General features: G+C 42.8%; 1 protein-coding gene across 1 annotated transcript in view; it reads left to right on the forward strand.

Moving 5' to 3' along the window:
- ARFRP1 (ARF related protein 1) overlaps positions 1–19,304 on the forward strand; it is a 48,058-nt gene that overhangs the window by 15,022 nt on the left and 13,732 nt on the right. The window contains exons 5-6 of the mRNA XM_082271553.1: positions 1,966–2,047; positions 4,404–4,474. Of these exons, the coding sequence (XP_082127679.1) occupies positions 1,966–2,047; positions 4,404–4,474 (153 nt within the window). The remainder of the gene's footprint in view (positions 1–1,965; positions 2,048–4,403; positions 4,475–19,304) is intronic.

Consider the following 19,304-nt stretch of genomic DNA (forward strand, 5'->3'; position numbering starts at 1 on the left):
ATTGTCTGTAGACCTCCGAGACAGGATTGTACTGAAGCACAGATCTGGGGAAGGGGACAGAAAAATTTCTGCAGCATTGATGGTCCCAAATGAGCACAGGGGCCTCCATTATCTGTAAATGGAAGAAGTTTGAAACCACCAGGACTCTTCCTAGAGCAGGCCGTCCAGCCAAACTGAGTGATCGGGGGAGAAGGGCCTTAGTCAGGGAAGTGACCAAAAACCTGATGGTCTCTCTGACAGGACAACCATCTTTGCAGCACTCCACTAATCAGGCCTGTATGGTAGAGCGGCCAGACGAAAGACACACCTCAGTAAAAGGCACATGACAGCCTGCCTTGAGATTGCCAAAAGGCACCTGAAGGACTCTGAGAAACAAAAATCTCTGGTCTGATGAAACAAAGATTGAACTCTTTGGCCTGAATGGCAAGCGTCATGTCTGGAGGAAACCAGGCCCCGCTCATCACCTGGCCAATACCAAGCATGGTGGTGGAAGCATCATGCTGTGGGGATGTTTTTCAGCGGCAGGAACTGGGAGACTAGTCAGGATCGAGGGAAAGATGAATGCAGCAATGTATAGAGACATCGTTGATAAAAACCTGCTCCAGAGCACTCTGGACCTCCAACTGGGGCAAAAATTCAGCTTCCAACAGGACAACGATTCTAAGCATACAGCCAGGATAACAAAGGGGGGACTACGGGACAACTCTGAATGTCCTCGAGTGTCCCAGCCAGAGCTCAGACTTGAACCCGATTGAACGTCTCTAAAGACGCTCCCTATCCAACCTGATGGAGCTTGAGACGTCCTGCAAAGAAGAATGGGAGAAACTTCCCAAAAATAGGTGTGCCAAGCTTGTAGCATCATACTCAAAAATATTTGGCTGTAATTTAGTGCCAAAGGTGCTTCAACAAAGTATTGAGCAAAGGCTGTGAATACTTATGTACATGGGATTTTTTTTCCTTTTTTATTTTTAATGTAGCACTACTCCCTTTGGGAGCTGCTTAAAGCGGATTCCCCTGGGTTACCCATAGCAACAACTTGTGAATTCTTGGCTCAGTCAGTAAACAGTCCAAGGGATTTGTTTTTTGTTGTTTTTATTTTATGATGGAATGGGAGAAGGGATGAGTGGGATACTCCAACTTGGTAAACTATGCACAAAGGACTTGAGGACTTCTAGCTATGTTGAATGCAGCAAGGCCACTGCTTCACCTTGCCACTGAAGTGAAGTATTTGACAGGCAAACTACTTGGTAGATTACTCTTCAGGGTTACTCCTCACTCTATTTGGCACCCCCTTTACTCACTGACTGTGTGAGCTGACCTTCCATCCACTGACCTCACTGGAGTGGTCCCCTTCCTGGGCAGACCCCTTTGCAAGCCCCCTGATACTCAAGGACACTGTGTTTCCCAGGTAGCTCTGCCTGCAGCTCCACCATTAGCTTCTCCAGGACCTTCAAGGTTCCGCTCCACACCTGGCTCACTAGGCCGACTGTCTGTGACCACTTTTTCAACATGCAGGAGAGACAGCCGTCACCCTTCTCCTGGGACTCTGCTTCCAGCCAAAGATGCCCTGTCACATGTGTCCTCATTGTTTATGGTCAATCCCAGGATGCACTGTGGTGGTGCCCTCCCACTGGGACTGCCACAAAAGCCTGTGTCACTGGCTAGGTTTCCTTTACTGTCCAACAGGCTCCCCTATTGGATACAGTGGGGACACTCCCTCAGACCAAGTGACTCCCACCTGGACACATGTAACAGGCATAACTAATAGGTCATAAGGCTGTAACCTAACTAAATGTAGAAAAAAATGACTGTGAATACTTTCCGGATGCACGCCTATCTTTCATCAATAGTAAAACACTGAGCTATAGCAGGCTGATTTCTTTCACATTCCAATTTTCGGTGTGGAATAAGTGTTTGCTGCGTCCGTTTGTTACTTTTTGTCCTGACCATAGTTTGCACTCTCAGTATTATGCAGAATCCCATGGAGTGATCTACGTCATTGATTCTACAGATGAGGCGCGACTGTCTGAGTCAAAGCGAGCTTTTGGTAAGCTAACAGAATATGTGACTTTTTTATTTATTTTTTTTTTATTTTTTAATTTATGGAATAGCTGTACTTTTTTAAACTAATGCAAATTGTAGTCTTTTTACCCACTTACCTTTTGGTGCTTTGTTATGCTGGATTAATACACTTACAAGCCCAGGGGATCCAGCGCTGTCCTATTCCCTTGTTAGCACTCCCTTCTACGGGTCCTGTCCCCCATCTTCCTTTTGACATCACCAGCTGTCTGTGCATCTTTATGCAGCCAGGCCCCCCCCCCCCCCTCATTACAAGGCCCCAGATCTTGCACATGCGCAGAGATCCGTCGCTGTGTCTGTTTACATATTATCGAGTGAAAAATTGTTGTGTAGGTTAGAATTGAGGCAAAAAAACGCCAGAGACCAAAAACAAAAAAAAAAACTTATTTTGGATAAGTAAGGCAGAGTTATTACCCCTTTTTTTCCTATCTGTGTCCCTCTGGGTAAATTTCCCTTAATTTCCTTTCCCATAGCCAAAACAGGAAGTGAGAGGAAATCCAAAGTGACCCGGGTCGCCAGAACTAGTTTCCCTATTGGAGGATTTCCCCACTATTCCTGTTCTGATGACAACCCAAAATTGGGAATTTTCTCTCCTGATAGTAAACCGGGCAAATAGAGAGGGTGAATCTCCCTAAGGGGGGCAAGATAGTGATAAAATCCTGACAGGTGTTCTAATCCCTCGTCTCACTATTCAAAAAACAAAAACTATTCGCCTTTAATTTTACGTTAACCGTTTGCCCACCAGCAACGTACCCGTACGTCGCTAGACTTCAAGTGGTTATTGCCATTCTATAGATCCGACAGTCGGCTGTCTTGTAAAAGAAATTCTAGCAGCTAACTAGCTGCTGGATTGTTTTTACAAGCAGCGAGAGAGAACGCCTCCCCTCCCCCCCCCTCCTTCCGCAGCATTCTTGGGCTCTCCTGTCCCACCAGGAGACCAGAGCGACCACTTGTTTACGTTTTTTCAGCGGCTGTTTTTGGCGGGTTTTTTTTTTCTAGAGCCAATAAATGCCCCAGCATGTTCTCCTATGTGTCTGTGCGCACACAGGCTGTTTTCAGCAGTTTTTGGCAGGGGCGTTTTCTGGCTGTATAAAAAAACTCTTTTATTGGTGTTTTTCAGCTGTAAAAACGCTCTAATGTCAAACGCCCAAAAAACGCTGCCAACTGGCGTGGTTTTTTTTTTTTGTTTTTTTTGTTTTTTTTTTTTTTTTTTTAAAGCATGGGTTGTGTTTTCGAGGTGTCATACATGGAACATAGCCTGGGTTCACACTGGTGCATGCTGAACACCGCATGTGATTTGCACCAAAAACGCACCGCATTCCTGTGCACATCACATGTGATATCTGTGCGATGCGATTTCAGCCATATATTTTGTATGGCTCAATTTGCATCACATTTTCACCAAAATGTTGTAGGACCCTTTTTTCCAGCACCAAAATCTTATCGCATGGGTGTGAACACCCATCAAATGCAATTTTGCTAAGCATTGCATTGTGGGAAAGTTGGAGTTACTAAAATAGCAGAGAGGTGATTTTTTTTTAGCAAAAAACGATAAACGTTGAAAAACTCACTACAAAGCTACTGGCATTTTTTGTAACGTCTAGTGTGCATGAGGCCTAAAACTGAAACCAGGTTGCTGAAGTGATCTAAGTGTTCAACCCTCATTTTATTTTTTCATTTTTTTGTTATGTTTACACATGCTTACCTATGAAAGATTTAGGGTCCTTTCACACGGGCGGTCCGTATGTCCATTTTTTTCATCCCATTTTTTTTGCGGATGAAAAACTGACATAATGGATGTCAGCTGATGACCATCCGCTGACATCCGATTTGCGTCCTTTCCGATCAGTTCCGTTTTTTGGAACGGAACAGAACTCTATTTTTCTTCCGTTTAAAAAAACGGAACGGACGCAAAAAACGGATGGTGTCATCCGCAATCCCATTGACATACATTATGTCCGTTTATCATCCGCAGACGGATGGGATGATAAACGGACATACAGATCGGATGACACAAGTGTCATCCGTGTCCGTAAAAAATAAAAAAATAAAAAGTGCCGGAGCGGATCAAAAAACGGTCCGCCTCGTGTGAAAGGACCCTTATTGTATTTACAAAGGAATACATTCATAGCTACCCTTTTTAGAAGCTGCTCTTATACAATCTGAAGCCCCTGTGGACCAGGCTTTGCTGTTTATCTGAATTTATGAAGAGGTCATATTTATTTATTTTATTTTTTTGGCCCATTTAGAGACAGAGAAAGCATAAAGATGTTCTTTTTGCAATTTTGTATTTTCCCTCTAACATTCCTAATTTTGTCACACAGAGAAAATAATCAGCAGTGATGCTTTGGAAGGCGTCCCCATATTGGTGCTGGCGAACAAGCAGGATGTGGAGGTAAATAGAGAAAGGGGTCTTAAAAAATGGCGAGCAGGCAGGCACTGTATTACAGAGGACAGTGACAGGACACATGAAATGTTTCTTCTGCAATAAAACAAACCTAAGTAAAAAAAGAAAATCATACAATACAGCGCTACTAGCACATCATCATGTGCAAATATACAATAAAGTGTAAAAAAAAAAACAACAATAAGGTGCTTAGTAAACTGCAAAAGTGCTAAAGTCTTGGATATGTAAACCAAGTACAATTTTAAAAAAAATACTGCAATGGAATTGTGTGTGTGTGTGTGTGTGTGTGTGTGTGTGTGTGTGTGTGTGTGTGTGATGTGTGTATAGATACATCAAAAAATCCTTTTCTGTTTCTTTCTGTTAAAAAAATCCTGTGCAATGAATAAACTGTGCAAAAATCGACTATAATGTGCTCATAAATAGGCAATCGATAATAAAGTGCAATGACATTCAGTATAAGAATCCAAAGTTTGGAATAGCAGTTTCTTCAATATCCACCAAGTGTTCAATCAAACGGAGTATCCAGTGCTCGTGATCCCACCACCATAAATAGATGGCATCCCCCCTTATAATCTGACCCGTGTTTCACCACTGGGTCACGCACGCTTGATTAAGGGAAAGGCAGAGTCACTCCACCAAATCTTGAGATACTCATAGGGCACTGCAAGGGTTAATTATAACGCTGGCTTCCTAGTCCATGTAATGTAGAAGAAATGGCTGCACTCCAAGTATAATCAAGATTCGGGTTTATTGACTGAACATCCCAATGTGGCAAACAGGTTGACGCGTTTCACACACTAGTATGTGTTATGATTAAGCACACATACTAGTGTGTGAAACGCGTCTACCTGTTTGCCACATTGGGATGTTCAGTCAATAAACCTGAATCTTGATTATACTTGGAGTGCAGCCATTTCTTCTACAATAATTGTCTACGGAGCCGAGGCGTGCACCTGTATATCACCAGGCTTCCTTATTTACCTGGAGCAGTGAGTTCTCCTTGTCTTTGTATTCCTATTTCATGTACTCGGACAGCACCATATGTTTCATCACTTGATATTAGTCTTGCTGACACTTAGAGTATTTTTTCAGTAAAATAAACCTACCTGCCTCCTCGCAGTCTTCTTTGTAATGTACACTGAGCTGCACAAGCACTGCTCAGTTGGCATTCCAGCACAATGCCTGTGTGTGCATTTAGCCAATAAAGACAGCAGAAGACCAACGCCCAGCAGCAGATGTTGACGTGGAAAAATGGACCAAAAAAGGAAAGGTAAGTTTAGCTCAGCTTTAAGAATTTTAGGTGGAACTTCCAGTAAAAAAGGAAGCACATTTGCAACAGGTATGACCAGTTACATAGGTTGAAAAAAGACACAAGTCCATAAGTACTCCGGTTTCCTCCCACACTCTAAAGATATGCTGGTAGGTTAATTGGATCCTGTATAAAATTGGCCCTACTATGTATGTATGAATGTGAGTTAGGGACCTTAGATTGTAAGCTCCTTGAGGGCAGGGACTGATGTGAATGTGTAATGTATATGTAAAGCTCTGCGTAAATTGACAGCGCTATATAAGTACCTGAAATAAATAAATAATAAATAAGTCCATCCGGCTCAGCCAATTAAAAAAAAAAACAACAAAACAGTAATGAAAGCCCAACCATACAATCCCATACCCGCAGTTGATCCAGGAAGGTGAAAAAACCCCAGCAAAGCAAGAAAAGATAACCTTTTGCAATATAATTCCACCCCCTACCCCATTTTATTAATAATTCAGATGACCTCCTAGGGTTAAGGCGTGGTATCCCTTGGCCTGTTGACACCCTATAAAAATGGATCATGTGTATCTTCCTATGACACCACTAAGAAAGACTGGGGGATTCTGTCCTGGGCCCTCCCTTAAGCAGCCAATAGATTCTGCAATTTTCTTTCCTTTAACACGGATGGAAGGTAGGAAAATTGCTTGATTCCCTGATTGTGTTGGTGGGGGAGTCCCTCCCGCTGTGCCATTGTGTTCTGTCGGCGGGGAGCTTTCTCTGCCAGCAAAACACAATGGTCACCGTTGGTGGCTCTAGCCGCCGGCAGTAATTGCATGAAGAAAATCCGGCAGGCTGGTTGTACTGAAGTTGATCGCTGGATCATAGATGGGTCAAATCCTGGCCAGTCTCTGCTGAATCGGCTGAGATTTGAACCATCTACCGCCAGCTTTAGTTACCTCTTCTGTAACTTTCCCCATACTCTTGTATTTTTGCCCCATTTACTTTGCATGCACTACCAAGAACTGTATTTATATGCAGTTTAACCCGCCCAGTAGTGGGATTCAAAAATTTTAGCAACCAGTTCCAAATTTCAATGCACAGTGACCAGCGTGCCCCCCTTTCAATGCACAGTGACCAGCGTGCCCCCCTTTCAATGCACAGTGACCAGCGTGCCCCCCTTTCAATGCACAGTGACCAGCGTGCCCCCCTTTCAATGCAGAGATCATCGTTCTCGTGCCCCCCTTTCAATGCAGAGGCCAGCGTGCCCCCTTCAATGCAGAGATCATCCTACGTGCCCCCCTCAATGCAGGGATCATCATTCATGCCCCCTTTTAATGCAGAGACCAGCGTGCAGCGTCACGGCGTGCCCCTTTCAATGCAGAGATCATCATTCATGCCCCTTTCAATGCAGAGACCACCGTGCTGCGTGCCCCCTTTAATTGCAGAGACCAGGCCAGCGTGCTGCGTGTGTGCCCCCTTCAATGCAGACATCATCGTGCCCCCTTCAATGCAGAGTGAACAGCATGCCAACTTGCCAAGCCCCCAGACCAGGCCAGCGTGCTGCGTGCGTGCCCCCTTCAATGCAGACCTCATCATTCTTGCCCCCTTCAATGCAGAGTGAACAGCGTGCCAACTTGCCAAGCCCCCAGACCAGTAATTTACCTGTTGTAGACTTGTAGGCAGCGGCTTCTGCTCTTCAGTCCCCGTGTCTCCTCGAGTCCTCCTGCGTCCCGGCTCCTCCTGGCCAATGGCATTGGCCGAGGAGGATCCGTGTGACAATAGCGAATTTTCATTCGCTATTGTCACACAATGGGTGGGCTCGGGGCACACACTGCTCTGCGCCCCGGGTCCACCCTTTCCTTTCCTACTAGAGCCAATAGGTGGGGAGTCGGGACTGTCTGGGAGGCGGAGGCCTGCAGGAGAAATGGGTGACGTCACTGTCACTGTACTAATGACACTGGTTGGGAAGGGGGTTTAACATCTCGGGGCCAAGCTTCCATAAGGGCTGCAACGTTGTAAGGCAGATGGGATGGTCGGGTGGTAGAGGGAAGCCGCAGCCTCAGAGGGCTATGGTGAAATGACAGGAAGACCATAGTCCTCTGAGGCTGCGGCTTCCCTCTACCACCCGGCCATCCCATCTGCCTTACAACGTTGCGGCCCTGCATTCAGTTCCTGCTGAGGACTCCTCCAATGGAAGACATTGTGGATACCTTCATCTGTCTGGTAAGTAGGCATGCTCAGCCGAAGCCATTCGGTGTACTTGATTTGCATAGCCTGGTTTACTATGAACATCAGTGTTTTATTATGTGATTTTCATGGTTTTCATGGTTATCTTTCATCTCATGGAGATTTGTAGAATATCACACAGACTTTAAAGAGAAAGTAAACGCACATAAAAAAAGAGAGAAAAAAAAAAACCTGTAAAGACAAAGGCATACTGAGCTAGTATGCATCACATACTAGCTCATTATGAAATACTTGCCTAAAAACGAAGCCCCCGCAGTGTCGCCCGCTCAGCAACAGGGCGACCCTCATGTCCGGCTGCCCTGCTTCCTTGTTCGCGTCCTCCGGCCATCTGATTGGCCAGAGGCGCGATAACATCACTCGTTCACGGCATAGGGATCTGAAGGAACAGCACGGGTGGCCGTTCCTTCAGAGCGCATGCCCCAATGACGTCATCGGCTGCATGCACTGTAAATATCTCCTAAACGGTGCAAGTTTAGGAGATATTTATAGCACCTATAGGTAAGCCTTAATATTGGCTTACCTATCGGTAAATGTAAACAAAGTGAGTTTACAACCTCTTTAAAGTTCACTCACTCAGGTTTATTATCTCTGCTTCAAGCCTGGCCCGAAGCACTTTTTTACCCTGATGCTGTATATCTCTGTTCTCCAATCCCCTGCATGGGAATTTTTTTTTTTTTTGCCCAGAGTTGAAGTTTAAAGTGTCCTAAAAAAAAGTTTGTTTGGTGTCCATAGCAGTCAGATTTTCCAAAATGGACTCTCACCTTGGGGATACTCTTCTTAAATCTGAGTCCTTTTAGACTCTTGTTAAAGAGTAACTCCCCTTTGTGGAAGATTCCTACCTTTTTGTTGCCCTGAAAGAATAGCGCGTTGTTTCACCGTCATTTGCAGACTGAATCTGAATGCGGAGGGGTCTGGTTCATTAGAATTACATTTGTTTTCTAATGAGAAAAGCTGCAGGGTCTGCATCCTTTTAAAACTATATAACACTTGTAGAACAGGGGTGTCAAACTCCATTTCATTGCGGGCCGCATCAGCATTATGGTTTCCCCCAAAGGGCCGGTTATATCTGTAACATTAGATGTCCAGAGCACCCCACGCCCCCTTACACTCTTAAGTGAAATGTCAATAGCCTCCCCCCACCATCAGAAGTCAAGAGTCACCCACCCTTCCTTACATCACAATGCACCCCCTTACCTTGAGGTGCTGCCAGAAAGATGTGGATGGATCTGGGAAGAAGTGCAGGGTCTAGAGGAGAACCAGAGGAGGGCTGGAGTCAGCTTCCAGAGTCTGCTGAATGCTGAGATCAGGGGAGGGAGAGGCAAGGTGGCGTTGCGGCTGCACAGAGCGGTGCAGGATCTGTAGGAGGATTTCCGCCCTTCTCTCTGCTGCGGACTGCTTTAGAAGGGGGGTGGGCAAAGACTAGCCTTTCTGCAGCTGCACAGAGGATTGCAGGATCTGGCAAAGGAGTTCTGTCCTCTTTGCTGTAGACTACAGAGACAAGGTGGGGGCAGAGACAAGGGGGATGCCGCAGCTGCAGGAGAGGTGCGAGGGCCACATCAAAAGGCCTGGGGGGGGGCTGCATGCGGCCCTTGTGTTTGACACCTGTGTTGTAGAGCAGTAGTCCTCAACCCTGGTCCTCAGGGCCCACTAACAGGCCAGGTTTGCAAGATAACTGAAATGCATCCCAGGTGATATAATTTGCTGCTCAGTGATTGCAGTACTCTAGTCTGCATCTCCCCAAGGTAATACTTAAAATCTGGCCTGTTAGTGGGCCATGAGAACCGGAGTTGAGGACCACAGTTGTAGAGTATCTCATCCAAACTGAATTTCCAGTTGCTGAGGGTGCCTGAAATGTGACTGTCAAGGGTAGACCTCTGTAAAAATCAGTAAGCCAATCACAAAATTAGGAAATTCTATTTCCGGGATTGTTCTGTTCACCAACTGTGTACAGAATGCCTTCAGGTTGCCATATTGCATTGAGTTTTACAGAAAATTACAGCAGCTTCAGATTGAAAAGTAAATGTATTTATTATTAATGTTACTTTTACATCTTATGTAGGAATGGTATTGCTATATATTTATTTTTTTTGCTATATTTTCTTTTCCTTTGTATAAGAAGGCTGGTTGTAGTTGCATGTTTTAGCCTCCAGAGGGAGACTAAGCCTGTGCAACATGCAGTCATTACACCGTACTTACTTTATCCCAAGGCACAATCTACTTGTAAAAATCAGCATGTGAGGCTCTTCCAATACTGAGCTGTCTTATATTTTTTTTTTTTTATTGTTCAAAAAAAAAAAAAAAAATATATATATATATATATATATGATGCAGGCTGGCAGTAGCATAAACCAATCCCCTCTGTACCATAGTTGTATTACCTGTTGATCCTGTGAGTAGATACATTGTTTGTTTTTTTTCTACTTCCTGTAATAAGGTGACAGCGCTATTTGTTCTGTGATGAGATCGCACAGCAGCAATTACTGCACTGTGGACAAGATAGTCATATATGGACAAAACTTTAACCACCTCCTGCCCAGGCTATTGTAATAATAATATGGCTGGGCGGGAGCACTGCTATCCCCGGTTGATGTCACATGACGTCGTCCTTTTTGTCAGGCCTTGTGTGCCCCCTAGGGGCCACATAGCAGTGAGATCTGTGTCCACCGTTCTTCCAGGCTGCTGTGCACTGTCTTGGTACCACATGATCACTGTGACCAATCACAGTTGTAAACAATTGCTTTCATTCAGAGCCACTGGGGGTTATTTACTGTGACGGTGTTCAGTCACTGGGAGTGAGGGACAGATACTTGGGGGACGCTGAGAGAATGGTTTGGATGGCTTCAGATGGGAGAGTGATATTTGTCAATGGTGTCTCTCAAGAAATGTGGAGATTTGATCCCACTTTGCACTGTGAGACCTGTCTTCGTAAATGTAACGGACCTGCCGACCCCCACTGTTTGTGGTCTTCTGTCAGTATACGGCTTCCTTGCAGTCAATGAGCATAGATATCAAATCCTAGCCGCCCCCATACAAAGCTAGCCGAAAACTTGGCTCATACTAGTTTAAAAACCTTCTCCTTTATTGAACAGTTTCACACTCAATTTATACACACATGAGCCTTGGAGTCTGTGACACCTAGATGTGTATTCCATGTGTTTCAATGTAGTAGATGTTCACAGACTGTCATTGGCAGATTTGTCCTATTGTCTGTTTTGAGATGGAATGTGTATTGTGTTAAGTCTGCCTGTCCCATTGTTAAATGTTAATGACCTTACATTGTTCTGTCCAGATGGCCAGATAATTAGTTCAGGTTAATTATGTTTCTGTATACAATTTCATCTGCTTAGGATAATGTAATCAGGCAACCCCTGACCTGTGTGTAGTAATTTGATCAGGAGGGGGATGTGCTTGTGTGTATAAATTGAGTGTGAAACTGTTCAATAAAGGAGAAGGTTCTAAAACTTGTATGAGCTAAGTTTTCGGCTAGCTTTGTATGGGGGCGGCTAGGATTTGATATCTATGCTCATGACTGCAAGGAAGCCGTATACTGATGTAATGTAATCAGGCAACCCCTGACCTGTGTGTAGTAATTTGACTAGGAGGGGGATGTGCTCGTGAGTATATAAATTGAGTGTGAAACTGTTCAATAAAGGAGAAGATTCCAAAACTTGTACGAGCTACTTTTTTTTTCGGCTAGCTTTGTATGGGGCGGCTAGGATTTGATATCTATGCTCATGACTGCAAGGAAGCCGTATACTGACGGAAGACCACAAACACAGTGTGGGTTGGCAGGTCCGTTACATTTACGAAGACCGGAGAGTGCAAAATCTGATGCAACTCTGCATAGAAACCAATCGGCTTCCAGGTTTTATTACCAAAGTTTAATTGAACAAGTTGATGTTAGAAGATGATTGGCTACCATGCACAGCTGCACCAGAGTGACGGCACCAGTTTTAAGAAATCTCCCACATTGTGTATGATTGTGATGATCTCTGTGATTGGTCACCGTGACCACATGGTACAGGACTGGTCACAACGGACCTGTACCATGTAAAAGCTGTGGCCAATCACAGCTATTACAGTTGTACAAAATGGCACATGAATGGATGGCATTTATAAAAAATAATTACTTATACAGTGATCATCATTGTATAAGCAATCATAGTGTGATAAAAAAATTATCCTGATCACTTCCCCAGAGCAATACAGTGTCACTATGGTGACACTGTACTGCCCCTGTGACAGTATTTAAAAAAAAAAATATAGTATTTATTGGGGTATAACACGCACTTTTTCTCCCTGAAAATCGGGTGCAAATAGTGTGTTTTTTTTTTTTTTGTTTTTTTTTGCGCCGATATTTGCCTTTTGGCTGCCACGGAGGGGAGGGGGGACGAGCGCCATCAGATTACATAGATCATAGGATCTCCTGTTTACTCTGCGGTTTCTATAATACAAAGTCCTGTCTCCTGGACCAGCATTGGACCAGTGTTCTGCCTATAATGGGAGTCAAGACTTCGTATAAAGGGGCCGCCGAGAAAACGGGAAATCCCCGCTCTATGTAATCTGACGTGAGGCTGCAGATGGGCACCGATCAGGCTGCAACAATGGTGAGGCTGCAGATGGGCACTGATCAGGCTGCAACAAGGGTGAGGCTGCAGATGGGCACTGATCAGGCTGCAACAATAGTGAGGCTGCAGGTGGGCACTGATCAGGCTGCAACAATGGTGAGGCTGCAGATGGGCACTGGTCAGACTGAAGCAGTGGTGAAGCTGCAGATGGGCACTGGTCAGACTGAAGCAGTGGTGAAGCTGCAGATGGGCACTGATCAGACTGAAGCAGTGGTGAAGCTGCAGATGGGCACTGGTCAGACTGAAGCAGTGGTGAAGCTGCAGATGGGCACTGGTCAGACTGAAGCAGTGGGGAAGCTGCAGATAGGCACTGATCAGACTGAAGCAGTGGTGAAGCTGCAGATGGGCACTGATCAGGCTGCAGATGGCTACAGTGGTGAAGCTGCATTAATGGGCACTGATAAGGCTGCATTAATGGGCACTGACCTTATTTTGCTTCAAAATTCTTTATTTAAAATAAGTTTTTTTTTTTTTTTTGTTTTTTTTTCTGAAACTTCCCTTTTAAAATTAAGGTTATACGCCAATAAATACGGAGATTTGTAAAAAAAGAAAAATTTAAACCAATTTGGCGATATGGTAATGCTGTACTGCTCTGAAGACCATATGTAAAAAGAATTGTGAAAAAAAAAAATGTATTTTATTTCTTAATTTTCCAAGAAAATTGTGACAAAAAATTGCAGTGTCAAAAAACTCACCATGCCGCTTACTAAATACTTTGGGGTGCCTGTTTTCCAAAAAGGGGTCATTTTGGGGGGTATTTCTACTGTCCTGGCATTTTAGGGCCTCGAGAAATGAGACCGAGGCCGTCAGTACTTCAGGATTGATAAATTTTCAAAAATATATTCCATAGCTTGTAGACTCTATATACCTTTCACACATAATAAATAATATACACTGATTTCTGTTATTTTACTAAAGAAATGTAGCAGAATCCATGTTGGCATAAATTTATGTAGAAAGATTATTTATTTGCAAAATTTTATAACAGAAAAGACAAGTTTTAGTTTTTTTTTTTTTTTAAATGTTAGTACTTCTTTTATTTATAATATATATATGTGTGTGTGTGTGTGTATATGTGTATGTGTGTGTGTATATATATATATATATATATATATATATATATATATATAAAATCAGTGGTGATTAAATGCCACCAAATAAAGCTCAATCTGTTTAAAAAAAAATGAAAAAATTCCATTTTGGTACAGTGTTGCAAAACACTGTAGACTAATTACAAAGAGTAATTGTCGTTCAAAGTGTGACAGCGCTGAAAATTGGCCTGGGCAGGAAGGGGGTGAAAGTGTTGAAGTGGTTAAAACCCAACTCCAGCATGTTTTTTCTTGTGGGGGGGGGGGGGGGGAGTTTAAAGTAATATCTAAAGGCAAAACTTTTTTTTTTTTTTTTTTTAGTTTAGAGTGGAGAGGAATTAGAATGCCTGCCAGTTTATATTGCTGTCTATACCCCCGTCAAGGAGATACAACCCCCCCATTTGTCCTGCTTACCGTTGATATTGAAAGTAAAAGAAAATCCCAAATTTTGGGTTGTCCCCAGAAAAGTAATAGAGGGGAAATCTTCCAATGGGGACACTAGTTCTGGTGACCTGGGTGGCTCCAAAGAATTCTCTTACTTTACATGGATTTCCGCTCACTTCCTGTTTGGTTATGGGGCAGGAAGTGAAGAGAAATCTCAATAGGACACTGATGGGGAAAAATAAATTTGACAGGGGTTATAACCCTCCCTTACTTTATCTAAAATGGGGGGGGGGGGGGAGAGTTTTGCCTATAGTTCTACTTTAACTACTTCCGGACCTCCCACCATGTATTTACGTTGCTACTTTGACGTTACAGAGGTTATGGCAGCAGTTAACATAAAAGTGGTCCCAGCTGCGGATTCACCACAGGATCACTTTTATTGGTGGTGGGAGAGGTTCCCCCCCCCCAACTCCCCCCGCTTACCGGAGAGGTCAGCAGCAGCTGAAGCGATCGGATCCCATGTACAGATGGGCAGGAAGTCAAGTGAGGGTAAGATGGCCCCTACTTGACTCAATGCCCTTGGAGGACCGGAGTGACGTCAAACGTCACTTCCACTGTCCGGCGTTAAAGGGCCCATTTTATTTCACAGAAAAAAAAACTTTCTTTTTTATTGCTTTTTTAACTGCGAATGTGAGATCTTTTTGACCCCAGATCTCACATTAAAGAGGCCCTGTCCTGCTTATTTCTATTACAAGGGATGTTTACATTCCTTGTAATAGGAATAAAAGTGATCAAAAAAATTTTTTTTTTTTTTTAAAAGAACAGTGTAAAAAGAAAAAAATTTAAATAAGAAAAAAAAAAAAACAATTTAAAGTGCCCCGTTAGTCCAAGCTTGCGTGCAGAAGAGAACGCATACACAAGTCGCGCCCACATATGTAAACTGTCTTTAAACCACACTTGAGGTATCGTAGCAATCATTCGCGCAAGAGGAATAATTCCAGCACTAGATCCCCTCTGTAACTCTAAACTGGTAACCTTTAGAACTTTTTAAAGCTTTGCCTATGGAGATTTTTAAGTAACAATGTTTGTCGCCATTCCACGAGTGTGCGCAATTTTAAAGCATGACATGTTAGGTATCAAATTACTCAGCGTAACATTATCTTTCACAATGTTGAAAAATTGGGCTAACTGTTTTCTTTTTTTTAATCAAAAAAATTGTGTTTTTCCCAAAATTGCGTTTGTAAGACCGCTGCGCAAATATGCAAATATGGTGTGACAAAGTATTGCAACAATCTCCATTTTATTCTCTAGGGTCTCTGCTAAAAAAAAATGTGTGTGTGTGTGTGTGTGTGTGTGTGTGTGTGTGTGTGTGTGTATATATATATATATATATATATATATATATATATATATATATATATATATATATATATATATATATATATACAGTGCCTTGCGAAAGTATTCGGCCCCCTTGAACTTTTCAACCTTTTCACTTTTTTATTTGTTAACAAAGTTTGAAATATCCAATAAATTTCGTACCACTTCATGATTGTGTCCCACTTGTTGTTGATTCTTCACAAAAAATTACAGTTTTATATCTTTATGTTTGAAGCCTGAAATGTGGCAAAAGGTGGCAAAGTTCAAGGGGGCCGAATACTTTCGCAAGGCACTGTGTGTGTGTGTGTGTGTGTGTGTGTGTGTGTGTGTGTGTGTGTGTGTGTGTGTGTGTAATAAATATATATATACAGTAAAACCTTGGATTGCGAGCATAATTCGTTCCGGAAGCATGCTTGTAATCCAAAGCACTCTTATATCAAAGCGAATTTCCCCATAAGAAATAATGGAAACTCAGATGATTCGTTCCACAACCATTTATTCATAAATCCTTCAGTTTATAGTCCATATAAAAAGATTATAGCATTGCGATAGGTTGTGTAACCATAAAATGTCCATCCACAAATAGCCGCTTCCACAAGGGGATTAGAAGCAAAATCCAGTAGGAGCTACAGAGTATCAAAGAGAAGAAAGGCGCCTCTAAGTGTAGCAATATGGTTCCATTTAATGAAGGTACAACATTTAGCAACTCACATGGTTGATGAATAAAACAGGCACATCTAAGTATGCAGGCATCCGGGGTAAAGCGGTCCACAGGGACTATCTTCTGCACCGCCGGCTGCCAGTCTGTAATCCTGACCGGGAAGACCACCCTGCAGTAAAGCGATCTGAAAGCGAGGGGCAGCATGGAAAGGATGGCGTAGATGGCGGTGTGGAGGATGGTCTATGTGGACAGCTTTAGCCTGGATGCCTGCATACTTAGATGTGCCTGTTCCAATCATCAACCATGTGAGTTGCTAAATGTTGTACCTTCATTAAATGTAACCATATTGCTACACTTAGAGGCTCCTCTCTTCTCTTTTATACTCAGCTGTGACTTGAGGCTACTTGTATATCAAGACATCGCTTGTAAACCAAGTCAAAATTTATTTGAAATTTTTGCTTGTCTTGCAAAGCGCTCTTAAACCAAGTTACTCTCAAACCAAGGTTTTACTGTATATATATGTGTGTGTGTTCTAAGTAATTTTCTAGCAAAAAATACAGATTTTTTAACTTTTGAAAAAACAAATTTCAGAAATAGGCCTGGTCCTTTAGTGGTTAAAGTATAACATAACTAAAGGCAAAACTTTTTTTTTTTTTTTTTTTTTTTTTTGTGTGTGAAGAGGGATTAGAACGTCTGCCAGTTTATTTTGCGGTCTGTGCCCTTGTTAAGGAGATATAATCTCCTTATTTGTCCTGTTTTACTATCACTTTCAATAAGAATGGTAAAGAAAATCCCACATTTTGGGTTGTCTCCTGACAAGTAATAGAGGGGAAATTTTTCGATGGTGACACTAGTTCTGGTGACCTGGGGATCCCCAAAGAATTTTCTTAATTTTTTTTTTTTTTTTTTTATATAGATTTCCTCTCACTTCCTGTTTGGCTTTTGGACAGGAAGTGAAGGGAAATCTCTGCAATAGAACACAGAAGGCGAAAATAAAATCTGACAGGGGTTATAACTCTCTATCCAAAAAAAAATGTAAAAAAGTTTTTCTTATAGTTCTACTTTACAACAATATAATTGAAAGCTGACAGTTGTTGGCTCCCCTGTACACAGGAAGTGGCAGCAAAGAGGCTGTAGGTCATTGGCATCACTTAGATGTAAGAAAACAATAAAAACAGATGGAAAATATTTTCAAAATGGGAAACAAAAACATGGCAATAGTTTGATACAAAGTGCTACCGTAAACTAAAGTTCATCCAGTTCTGGTTTAAATCTACTTTAACTACTTGCTGCCCATCCACCGTCAAATGATGGCGGAGCTCTCGTTCTGGGAGGATGTCCTATGACGGCGCCCCAGAACGGCCACTCGTGCACAGCGATCGTGGCCGCGCTGTGTTCCTAGGACACGGCGCGACCCCCATCTTGGTAAAGAGCCAATGACGTGGCTCTTTTTAACCTTGTGATCGGCTGTGTCCAATCACAGCCGGTCACATGTAAATGCGGAAGTGCCATTTATCAGCGCTCCTCACCTCACACTGTCAGAGTGTGTGGCGAGGAGAGCCGATCAGCGGCTCCGCCTCAAAGGGGAGTCCAGGACAAGTAACCAGGCACTGATCATCAGTGCCCTGATTACAGTAAAGCAAAAACACCAGCATCAGTGACCTCAATTAGTGCCCATTAGTGATGCCAATCAGTGCCTGCTCATCTGTGCCACCCCTCAGTGCGGCATATCGGTGCAACCTAATCAGTTCCCATAAGTGCCACCTCACCAGTGCCCATCAGTGCAGCCTAACAGGGCACATCAGTGAAGGCGAAAAATACTTATTTACAAAATTTACTGACAGAAGCTAAGAAAAACTTTTTTCTTTTTTATTCAATAATTTTCATTTTTTTTTTTTTGTAAAAATAAAAAACCTAGCGGTGATTAAATACCACCTAAAGAAAGCTCTATTTGTGTGAAAAAAATGAGTGTGTGGCGAGGAGAGCCGATTTGCGACTCCTCAAAGGGGAGTACAGGACAAGTTATCAGGGCACTGGGCACTGATCATCAATGCCCTGATTACAGTAAAGCAAAAACACCAGCATCAGAGACCTCAATTAGTGCCCATTCGTGATGCCAGTCAGTGCCTGCTCATCTGTGCCAACCCCTCAGTGCCACCTATCAGTGCAACCTAATCAGTGCCTATAAGTGCCACCTCGCCAGTGCCCATCAGTGCAGCCTATCAGGGCACATCAGTGAAGGCGAAAAATACTTATTTACAAGATTTACTGACAGAAGCTAAGATACTTTTTTTTTTTTTTTTTTTCCTTCGAAATTTTCATTTTTTTTTTTTTTTTTTTTAATAAAAATAAAAAACCTAGCAGTGATTAAATACCACCAAAAGAAAGCTCTATTTGTGTGAAAAAAAATGATAAATTATTTTGGGTATAGCATTGCATGACCGTGCAATTGTCATTCAAAGTGTGACAGTGCTGAAAGCTGAAATTGGTCTGGGCAGGAAGGGGGTGAGGGTTTTCCTGTATTGAAGTGGTTAAATACACTAATTTATCCCACAAAAAAAACTCCGGCAAACCAAGACATCTGAGAAAATTGAACGTATAATTGTATACAATGTTTGTTTTTCATCAGATGTCATGACAACTATTGATGGGGATTTCCAAGGAGTGCCGCACCCCCCTCATTTGACATTTTCTTTAAAGTGTTTTTTCTTTCTTGACGCACGGTGTGTTTGGTGACTCGGCCTTACACCCTATGACACCCTATGATACATGTATGACACATGATTGCCTTTTGTGTCACAAGCCACACTGTTGCTGTCTTGTGAAGATGATCAATGCTTACTAAAACTGTCATCGGCTTTTCTGTTGGGTGCTTTCCATGTCGCCTAGACATTGTTTAAAAAGTGGGTTGTATAATAAATGCGGTGGTTTTGGCCATGATAATGGGATCCATCCTTCACCAGTTAAAGATGACCTACAGCGGGTAAAAAAAGTATTGAACACGTCACCATTTTTCTACGTGAATATATTTTTAAAGGTGCTATTGACATGAAATATTCGTCACATGTCTGTAACATCTCATGCAATCCATACATGCAAAAAAACCAAAACAAATTGGTTCAGAAATTAAATACCTCTCACCCCCCGTAAATGATGGTGGGCAGGGGGGCTCTGT

The sequence above is a fragment of the Pelophylax lessonae genome, assembly GCF_965119305.1.
Source record: "Pelophylax lessonae genome assembly, chromosome: 11".
Classification (NCBI taxonomy): domain Eukaryota; kingdom Metazoa; phylum Chordata; class Amphibia; order Anura; family Ranidae; genus Pelophylax; species Pelophylax lessonae.